Raw genomic sequence first — 11,229 nt, 5'->3', positions numbered from 1 at the left:
TAATACTCTCCAGCTTTCCCTCCTTTCCTTCTGGTGCAAGAGACCTGGGCTCCAGTGCATACCCCTAGTAGGACGTTTTCCCCCCTCAACAGTACCCTCTGACTTATACAGCAGGAAGAAAATAAAAATAAGTCGTCCCTCCTCTCCCAGGAACCTCTGCTCTCCAACTTCAAATGTAAAACCTCAACTCAGTGACTCCCCACTCCTGGGTTGCTGCTGCCGCTGAAAAATAGAAAATGTCACCTGTTTTTTTTGTGGTTAGCACTGCTTCCTCACAGCACCAGAGCCCCGGGTTCAATTCCCCTCCCACGTCTGCGCGGATATCCTCCCACAGTCCCAAGATGTGTGGGTTAGGGTGAATTGGCCACGCTAAATTGCACCATTGTATTAGGTGACGGGGAATGGGGCTGGGTGTATTGCTCTTCGACGGGTCGGTGTGGACTTGTTGGGCCGAAGGGCCTGTTTCCACACTGTAGGGAATCTGATCTAAAGTCCTGGAATTTATATATTGATGAACTGAAACCTGCAACCCCTTCTAAAAGATGAAGGATTCAGCAGCGGTCCAGGTTTGTGCCAAACATTGCATCGGTTGCAAGACACTGTGATGTTTTGCTATTAATTCTGTGTCTTATGATCCTGCAGCACAGCCACCCGCAGAAGGAGCAGCGCTGCAGAAGCTAGTGCTTCCAAATACTCCTGGGTGGGCGGGGTTTAGCCTGGGGGGCGGGTTTTAGCGGAAGGGCGCTGCTCATGGGCGGGGCGTGTCTCGTGAGGTTCGCGCGCTGGTAGGCGGGGCGAGGCTCAGCGGACGATGAAGCGCGTCCAGCCTGGACGCACGCGGCCTTGTGGGCGGTTGCGTGTGAGGGAGGGGGGCGTGGTTTTGACTCGCGCGGGGTTCGCGGCGAAGGGGTGGGGTTTAGTGCAGGAGGGGGAAAGAGGTTTGGTTCCCAGAGGCGGGGCTTTGTCCCGAAGCGGCGGGGCTTATGACCTGCTTCAGGAAGGGGCGGGGCCTACGAGCTGCGTTCGAAAGGGGCGGTGTTGACGTGTGATGTTGGCGGAGGAGGGGGCGGGACCAGGACCTGGACCTGGATCAGTGGGCGTGGCCATCCCGAAGCCGGAAGTGTGCCCGCGGCCTGTTTCCTCCGCTGGAGCCTCGCCTGCAGCAAGTAAGGTAAAGCTTTATCAATATTTCCTTTTACAGAGTTTGTATTTAATAACCAGTAATGGATACTCAATATCATCATAAAGTCCCAAAATGCAATTCATTTCAATCCATTGCAGATAAGCACTAAGAGTTAATTTTCTACAGGATTCAACAGTCTCAGCACTAAAATGGTCTCACAAGGGAACGGCTGTGAATGTTATCACTTGGTGTCCTGTTCACACAGATTCACCGATGCTGAGGCAAACGTTCTTAATTGCCTTACAGCATCCTGTTATCACTTGGTGAGCCCAGGTGTCCAGTTCTCTCCTCTTTCTGAGCTTTCCTGCCTGTTTATTTTCTAGTGCAGTAAATGTATTCAATAATTCAGCATTACATTTTAGTCTGAATGTTTAAAGACAAGTTTTAAGGCTATAGACTTTATCATCCAGATGCCCACACCCTCATTCCTCCCTTTGATTGCACCGCGATCACTGAAAGAGAAGGCTAGTCCAAACGAATGCCCTTCAAGGTGGTCCAGCCATCAACATCCTGTAGAGCGGCACCACCATCTTCACAGCTCATCTGGTCATATTTATCATCACCATCGACACATGTGGGTGAGCCATCAGATCGCGAAAGGAACATCTTCTGGGGCAAATCTATATCACTCATAAGCCTAGCAATTAAATAGCTAACAATACCAATACCGACAAACAGACATAGCTAAACCGATAAGCCAATTGTACCATCGGCCCAATCTGCAGTTTCCCCAACTGGTCCCTTCAGTCATTCTGTCACGGAATACCTGGATCTCTTCTTCTATCTTAGTAATATTGCCAGTGAGATTGGGAATGCCCATAGTGCGTTTATCTTGGACAATGGTGCAGACCTCACCCTCCTAGGCAAGTATATAGTCTAAGGCATACCGATTCTGCACAGAGTAAAGACACAGGTCCATTAATCCCAGTCTACTCTGATTCAGAGCCTCTTTACTCTTATTTCCTCAAATGGTCAGGCCACAAAAGAGGGAATTGTGGTTCTGTTGACTTGTCACCCCTGCCGATCCTTCCAACCTCAGGGTACTCTGGATTCCCCAGCCTATCGGGTGTCCTGTATTGTCACCCAGTCCCTTGGGATCCTTTCAGTTGGAGCAAGGTTGGCTGAGGTTCCATCGACTTGTCCACTGGCCTGGACAAGGTACTGTTGTGGGAACAAGGGCTCCGATACTGACCTTATGAGGGACATCTTTGCCATCCAGGACAAGGAAATTGGTAGCTTTACCTTAGCTGAAGAAATAATAGTCTGGTTTGGTGTATATTAGGGAGAGTTTGTCAAAATAGGTTACTGAAATGTTACACCAGGGGGTCTGGTCAGGTCTACAGGAGTATAGGGTCAACGCTTTGCAAGAGGAGTTGCTTTAGCACTGTACAAAATGGGCCAAGTGACTCGAGCACTCGCAGTGTATGGGAGACAATGATCCTCAGAATGCTGTTCCCATTGGGCTCTCCCTTAGCTCTATTGTACATGGTCTTGGTGACAGTATCAGGTTCTGAAAAGAGAAAAGGCCTATAAATGCACAAGAGAAGGGTTCCGTTCCAGGTCCATGTGCCACATAAGGCCTGCTGTACCCCAGGCAGTGTTACACCAGCTGTTTGTATACACAGACCGGAGGTATTGGAAAGTGATATTTCTCTTCACAGGATCGGCAGTAGGAAGTCTGACAAATAGAATGGAATCGGGGACTGATTGGTTGGTGCGGCCATTCAATTGACAATGGTGCAGTTAGACGCAAGCTGAGCGCCCAGCGACTGTGACCGTCGTAGGGGTGGGAAGTAAAACCTGGAAGGTTTTTCTGTTCTCCGTTAATATTACATGCAAAGTGTGGTCCATTGTCTGAGCGAATGCACGCAGGTATACTGAAGCGGGGAATTATTTCCTTAAACAAAATCTTCATCACAGTCTCAGCAGTACCGTTAGGAGGAGGGTAGGCTTCAATCCACTTCAAAAAGACATCAACAATAAGCAAAACATATTTATAGCAACTCAACTCATTTCTCCAACTCAATGAAGTCCAGTTGAAGTGTCTCCAAGGGACCCTCCAGCAAGGGAGTTCTCGCAGAGAGCATGTTCTGCCCTGACTGGGAGCAGAAGAGTTTGACTGAAGTGTGTTGGTGTTAATGCCTTGATGTCTCATTTTGCTCCCACCTTCCCGGGGTCATTAACCATTTTGTGTCTGGTCCTTCCTCAAGAAGCTGCATTGTAGCTGAATTGACACTTTTTTATTGCTTCCCAAAATCAGACCTGCTCACTCTCAGCAGGATCCCAGTGTTGTGAAAGATATTAACTTTCAGGTGGAGGTATCCAAAATTCAGAGAGATGTCAGTCTTGATGTTTTTGCTTTTTCTGCCCCTGTAAGATCCTGAATCAGCACCTTCAGGGGAATTAGTTACAGCGGGCTGAGAACAGAATTCAGAGAGATGTCAGTCTTGATGTTTTTGCTTTTTCTGCCCCTGTAAGATCCTGAATCAGCACCTTCAGGGGAATTAGTTACAGCGGGCTGAGAACAGAGGGGAAGGGAGAGTGGGATGGTGCTTTCAACATTGTGGAACAGGAAAAGAATATTCCACAGAAAGGAGAATTGCTTGTTCTGAATTTCTACCCTGCATTGATAGTGATGACTTTTGTAATCTGTTTTTGCAGAGTATATGAAAATCTGAAGACTGGAGTTTCAAAATCAACGGATGAAGAGCTTATTCCCGAAACATTGACTCTCCTATTCCTCGGATGCTGCCTGACCTGCTGTGCTTTTCCAGCGCCACATTTTTTGACTGACTCTCCAGTGTCTGCAGTCCTCACTTTGATGTCAATGTCTGACAGTCTCTGAATCCATCGGGACCACAACGATTTTTGACTGTGATTTCTGTGAGAGGGATCTACACTTTTTGGTTCCTGTTTGAGGACGTTTTCAGCATCAGTGGGACTGGACGAGAGATCCCACTGTTACAGCGCACTGTGTGTGGAGCCTGAAACAGTTATACGGCCTGGGAAGGGGACTTCACGGCAGGGAGGGGCTCTACACGTGTTTGTGTGCAGCTGAAGCTGTGGCCATGGAGAAACCTGAGGAATCCCGCCCTGTGGAGGAACCGTGGAAGTGTGGTGACTGTGGGAAAGGCTTCCTTGTCCCGCCTACCCTGGAGACTCATCGACGCAGTTACACCGGGGAGAGGCCATTCCTCTGCACTGACTGCGGGAAGACCTTCAGACATTCCTCTCACCTGTTGACCCACCAGCAGGACCAAACGGGGGAAAGGCCCTTCAGCTGCCCAGAGTGCGGGAAGGCCTTTACCCAGGCCACCACACTGCAGAGTCACCGGCGTATCCACACGGGGGAGAGGCCGTTCAGATGCCCAGAGTGTGGGAAGGCCTTTACCCAGGTCTCCACCCTGCTGAGGCACCAGCGGGTCCACACAGGGGAGAGGCCCTTCAGCTGCCCCGAGTGTGGGAAGGCCTTCAGTAATTCCTCCACCCTGCTGACCCACCAGCGGGTCCACACGGGGGAGAGGCCATTCAGCTGCCCAGAATGCGGGAAGGCCTTTACCCAGGTCACCACCCTACTGAGGCACCAGCGTGTCCACACGGGGGAGAGGCCCTTCAGCTGTCCTGAGTGCGGGAAGGCCTTCAGCGATTCCTCCACCCTGCGGAGTCACCAGCGTGTCCACAATGGGGAGAGGCCGTTCACCTGCTCTCAGTGTGGGAAGGGCTTCACCTGTTCCTCCAACCTGCGGAGCCACCAGCGTATCCACACGGGGGAGAGACCCTTCAGCTGCCCTGAATGCAGGAAGGCCTTCAGTAATTCCTCCGCCCTGTTGAGGCACCAACATGTCCACACGAAGGAGAGGCCATTCACCTGCTCTCAGTGTGGGAAGGGCTTCACCTGCTCCTCCACCCTGCAGAGTCACCAGCGTATCCACACGGGGGAGAGGCCCTTCAGCTGCTCTCAGTGCGGGAAGGCCTTTACCCACGTCTCCTCCCTGATGACCCACCAGCGTATCCACACGGGGGAGAGGCCGTTCACCTGCTCTCAGTGTGGGAAGGCCTTCACCTGCTCCTTCAACCTGCAGACCCACCAGCGGGTCCACACGGGGGAGAGGCCCTTTAGCTGCCCAGAGTGCGGGAATTCCTTTACCCAGGTCTCCACCCTGCTGAGGCACCAACGTGTCCACACGGGGGAGAGGCCCTTCAGCTGCCCCGAGTGCGGGAAGGGCTTCAGTAATTCCTCCACCCTGCTGACCCACCAGCGGGTCCACACGGGGGAGAGGCCATTCACCTGCTCTCAGTGCAGGAAGGGCTTCAGGTATTCCTCCCACCTGCTGACCCACTGGCGGGTCCACACGGGAGAGAGACCCTTCAGCTGCCCCGAGTGTGGGAAGGCTTTCAGCACATCCTCCACTCTGCTGAGACACCAGCGGATCCACACCGGGGAGAGACCGTTCACCTGCTCTAAGTGCGGGAAGGGCTTCACCTACTCCTGCAACCTGTGGAAGCACCAGCGAATTCACGTGCCATCGCAGGGAGATTGAAGGAGTGACGGCCGAGTGCCATTATCGATTGGACTATCAACCAGGTTCCGGGGACTCCCGGGTTCAAATCCTGCCAAGACAGATGGCAGGATCGGTACTCGGTCAGAAATGTGCAGTTCGGAATCTAACGATGAGACCGTTTCAGGGAGGGGGTGGTGCAGGGGAGAAAGCCCCCATCTGATTCCCTCTCTCCCTTGTGAGGGAAGGGAACCGCCATTGTGGGAAAGGATTCACTCAGTCGTTCCAGCTGCATCCTTTACCCGGTCTGGCCTACACCTGACTCCAGACCCACAACAGTCTGGTTGACTCTACACTGCCCCTTCCTGGCAAATGAGCGGGGAGACACTTACTTGGAGACAGGGTATGGGTTAAAATTGCTGAGTGAGGCAATACTTCCTCCGGGTTACGGCTGTACCAAGGATCCAATTACAAAGGGACAACTTGGTGCTGACCAATAGTAAAGACAGTGGGGGGGGGGGGGGGGGGGGGGGGTGGGACAGGGGAGGTGTGGTGTGTGCACTTTGACCTTGAGCTGTTCAAAAAGCAACAGCTTTTTCTCTGCCTTTTTGCTGGGGGGATCTGATGCTGTAACAAAGTTGGGTCACAATAAAGGTTACCTGAACTTACCACCGGGCTCAGACTCTCATTGAACGCTTTCAGCTCCAAGAGGTTTTTGTTTTAAAGCTGCTCATTTCTTTCAGCCTCCTGCACTAAGTTTAGAACATGGAACATAGAACAGTACAGTGCAGAACAGGCCTTTCAGCCCTCGATGTTGCACTGACCTGTGAACTATTCTCAGCTTGTCCCCCTACACTATCCCAAAATCAACCATGTGCTTATCTAAGGATTGTTTACATCTCCCTAATGTGGCTGAGTTGACTACCTTAGCAGGTAGGGCATTCCATGCCCTTACCACTCTCTGCATAAAGAACTTGCCTCTGACATCTGTCTTAAATCTATCACCCCTCAATTTGTCGTTCTGCCCCCTCGTACAAGCTGACGTCACCATCCTAGGAAAGAGTCTTTCATTGTCTACCCTATCTAATCCTCTGATCATCTTATATGTCTCTAACAAATCCCCTCTTAGCCGCCTTCTTTCCAATGAGAACAGACCCAAGTCTCTCAGCCTTTCCTCATAAGACCCTCCCTCCAGACCAGGCAACAACCTGGTAAATCTCCTCTGCACCATTTCCAATGCTTCCCACATCCTTCCTGAAATATGGGGGCCAGAACTATACACAATATTCCAAATGTGGCCGCACCCGTGTTTTGTTTTGTTGCAGTGTGATATTTCGGTTCCGGAACTCAATCCCTCTACAAATGAAACCTAACATACCGTATGCCTTCTTCACATCACTATCTACCTGAGTGGCAACTTTCATGGACTCCAAGATCACTGCCTTCCTGTTTTTCTTCCCAAAGTGAATCACCTCACATTTAGCTGCATTGAACTCCATTTGCCACCTCTCTGTCCAATTCTGCTAATCCATCCACCTATGCCTGTATCTAAGTCATTTATAAAAATGACAAACTGCAGTAGTCCCAAAACAGATCCTTGTGGCACACCACTAGTAACCAGACACCAGGCTGAATATTTTCCATAAGCCACCACTCGCTCCTCCTAGTTCAAGTATCTGTAATAAGATTAACATTAGAACAACAGCAGGATTCAAAAACCCAACTGGACAGGGTCCACTCCTTTTCATGAGATTCCAGGATTCTCTCCTCCTCTTTCCCCACTTTTGATTGGTGCGGTCAATTAATTTACAATGGTGCAGTTGGACCCAAGCTGAGCGCCCAGCGACTGTGACGGCCGTAGGGGTGGGAAGTAAAACCTGGAAGGGGCCATCCCAACGAGGTTGGAGACCTTTGCCAGTCCAGTTCTTGACGAGCACCAACAAACCAGGCTCTACCCGTGACGAGGCTGAAAGGGAGGGAACATCGCCGTAGGCCGCACGCTCCTGGGAATGAACGGCACGCATAACATTGGTTAGAGCAAGAACATAACCAATCATTGCTTCGGTCATGTGGTGGACATGGACTGAGAAGGGAGCCGAATCGTTCCAAGGGGGACGGAGGGGGTGACCAGAGAGACTCTCAGCTGGAGACAGTCGTGTCTTGCCCGCAGACATGGATCGCATCTGGAATAAGGCCACAGGGATTAACATAACCAGGAGGGGCCAGACTCGGCCATTAATTTGGCAAGTTTAGTCTTGAGTCTGGTTAAAACATTCAACAAGGCCGGCTGCCTGAGGATGATAAGCACCGTGCAGTTGCCGACAAATACAAAGCTGGGAACAGAGTGCTCCGTTAATATTACAAGCAAAGTGTGGTCCATTGTCCGAGCTAATGCACACAGGTATACTGAAGGGGGAAATTATTTCCTTAAACAAAATCTTCACCACAGTCTCAGCAGTAGTGTTAGGAGGAGGGTAGACTTCAATCCACTTCGAAAAGACATCAACAATAAGCAAAACATATTTATAGCAACTCAACTCATTTCTCCAACTCAATGAAGTCCAGTTGAAGTGTCTTCAAGGGACGCTCCAGCAAGGGAGTTCTCGTAGAGATACTTGAACTAAGAGGTGGGGGATCGCCTACCCACTGACCTGTTTGATCACGTACAACATCCTGATCGGGAAAGTCACTGACTGAGTATCGATGCGATCTGGAATGATCTGAGATTATCCTGATGTCATCTGGTGCACCAGACCAGACGCTTTCAACGTGGAGTCGCTTGAGCGATGGAGTGAGCTGCCAGAGGAAGTGGTGGGTGCTGGTACGATGACAAGTTAAAAGGCTTCTGGATGGGCATCTGAATATAAAGGGTTTAGATGGGTCAGGGCCAAGTGATGGCAAATGTGACTGGAGTCATAGAGATGTACAGCACAGGAACAGACCCTTCGGTCCAACTCGTCCTTGCTGACAAGAGAGCCAACCCAATTTAGTCCCAGCTGCCAGTAACCGGCCCATATAGGGGCCAAGTGATGGCAAACGTGACTAGATTAATTTAGGATATCTGGGCAGATTGGGCCAAATGTTATGTTTCTGCGCTGTGTGACTCTAATTGTCTTCAGTGAAAGCAGAAGTGTTGTTGTGAAGGCTGGACTTTCAGAGCATGTTTTGCCCTGACTGGGAGCAGAAGAGTTTGACTGAAGTGTGCTGGTGTTAATGCCTTGATGTCTCATTTTGCTCCCACCTTCCCGGGGTCATTAACCATTTTGTGTCTGGTCCTTCCTCAAGAAGCTGCATTGCAAGTTCGCCCTGAATTGACACTTTTTTTTTGCTTCCCAAAATCAGACCTGCTCACACTCAGCAGGATCCCAGTGTTGTGAAAGATATTAACTGTCAGGTGGAGGTATCCAAAATTCAGAGAGATGTCAGTCTTGATGTTTTTGCTTTTCAGCATCTTCAGGAGAGTTAGTTAGAGTGGAGTGAGAACAGAGGGGAAGGGACAGTGGGATGGTGCTTTTAATTTTGTAGAACAGCAAAAGAAAAGAATATTCCACAGAAAGTAGAATTGCTTGTTCTGAATTTCTACCCTGCACTGATAGTGATGACTTTTGTAATCTGTTTTTATCAGTGTATTTGAAGATCTGAAGACGGAAGCTTCAAAATCAACAGATGAAGGCCTTACGCCCGAAACATTGACTCTCCTGTTCCTCGGATGCTGCCTGACCTGTTGGCCATTTCCAATACCACACATTTTGACACTGACTCTCCAGCGTCTGCAGACCTCAGACGTCAATGTCTGACAGTCGCTCAATCCATTGGGACCGGAAACAATTTTCAACTGTGTCTGAGAGAAGGAGCAAAGTGTTTTGGTTCCTGTTTGAGGATGTTTTCAGCATCAGTGGGACTGGATGAGAGACCCCACTGTTGCAGCGCACTGAGTGTGGAGCCTGAAACAGTTCTACAGCCTGGGAAGGGGAATTCAGGGTGGGGAGGGGCTCTGCACACGTTTGTGTGTAACTGAAGGTTCGGCCATGGAGTAACCCGAGGAATCCCACCCCATGGAGAAATGGTGGAAGTGTGGCGACTGGAGGAAAAGCTTCCGTGTCCCCTCTGTCCTGGAGACTCATCGGCGCAGCCACACCAGGGAGCGCCCGTTCCCCTGTCCCGTCTGCAGGAAGGGCTTCAGCACTTCCTCCACCCTGCGAACCCACCAGCGGATCCACACTGGGGAGACACCCTTCAGTTGGCCAGTGTGCAGGAAGGCCTTCAGTGATTCCTCCACCCTGCTGAGGCACCAGTGGGTCCACACGGGGGAAGAGGCCCTTCAGCTGCCCCAAGTGCAGGTAGAGATTTACCCAGGCCTCCAACCTGCTGACTCACCAGCAGATCCACACAGGAGAGAGGCCCTTCAGCTGCCCAGAGCGCGGAAAGGCTTTCACCAGCTCTACCAACCTCCGGAGGCACCAGGGAGTTCATGTACCATCGCAGGTGGATTGAAGGCGCGATGGCTGAGTGCCATTATCGACTGGACTATCAACCCAGTTCCAGGGGCTCCCGGGTTTGAATCCCACTGCAGCAGATGGTGCGATACAGGGTATGGGTTGAAATTGCCGAGTGAGGCAATACTTCCTCCAGGTTAAGGCTGTACCAAGGATCCAATTACAAAGGGACAACTTGGTGGTGACCAATAGTATAGAAGTGAGGTGGGTTGGGGTGGGGGGGGGGTGCGCTTTGATCTTGAGCTGTTTAAAAAGCAGCTACTTTCTCTCTGTCTTTTTGCTGAGGAGGATTGAACTTGCCAACGTGAACCACACTTTGCAGAGAGAGGAAATTTCTCCGGATGGAATAGGTTGATGGAAGTCAACAATTGTCAGATTATTTCATGAAAATAACAGCTGGTATGGGGATCCCAGAAGAGGGGCGTCTGTAATGACACACAGAAACAAACCCTTCAGTCCAGGCCAACCAGATATCCTAAATTAATCAAGTGAGCCATTTGCCAGCATTTGGCCCATATCCCTCTGAATGCTTCCTGTTCATGTCCCCATCCAGATACATTTTTTTCTTCGGAGAATACTTGGGTGAGAGCCAAGATATGCAATACCTCAATGTATAATAATGAAGCAGCTCATTTATTCTGAAACTATTTCAATTAGTTGGTCAATTGCCAAATAATAGCTGCATAACTGTTGTCAATATTGATACCCAGGAAAGCTATTTTGTTTAATATATTTCCTTTGTAAAGATCTTATCCAAATTATAAAATGATTGTATTTTCATACAAAATAAAATTTGCAGTGTTTTATTAAATGGTTGAACGTAACTTTGCACTTAATTGCTCTGTTTGGGATTAAACATTGTGACTTAGCTAAAAAGTGATCTTTCATAATATATGGTGAGTCTATTAACAAACGAATGTTGCCATTTGCTCTCAAGTTAGCTCAGATTCAATTTGAAATTCTTGAATGAGTTGAATAAGGGGTAAAAAGTAAATATTTATTGCACTTTTCTGAAATTCTCTGCACTGCCATTGTAGTTGGTTAAACAAAA

At 49.7% G+C, this 11,229-nt stretch overlaps 1 protein-coding gene across 1 annotated transcript in view; it reads left to right on the top strand.

The window, feature by feature from the left end:
• The first annotated feature begins 1,103 nt into the window (after nucleotides 1-1,103).
• Nucleotides 1,104-11,229, top strand: part of LOC140473202 (uncharacterized) — a 101,008-nt gene continuing 90,882 nt past the window's right edge. The window contains exons 1-2 of the mRNA XM_072567586.1: nucleotides 1,104-1,171; nucleotides 3,845-5,681. Coding sequence (XP_072423687.1) covers nucleotides 4,252-5,681 — 1,430 coding nt within the window. The 5' untranslated portion in view covers nucleotides 1,104-1,171; nucleotides 3,845-4,251. The remainder of the gene's footprint in view (nucleotides 1,172-3,844; nucleotides 5,682-11,229) is intronic.

Source organism: Chiloscyllium punctatum, unplaced genomic scaffold (assembly GCF_047496795.1).
Source record: "Chiloscyllium punctatum isolate Juve2018m unplaced genomic scaffold, sChiPun1.3 scaffold_547, whole genome shotgun sequence".
Taxonomy (NCBI): Eukaryota; Metazoa; Chordata; class Chondrichthyes; order Orectolobiformes; family Hemiscylliidae; genus Chiloscyllium; species Chiloscyllium punctatum.
Note: the sequence above shows the minus strand (reverse complement) of the source record. Positions and strands in the feature narration are given on the sequence as shown.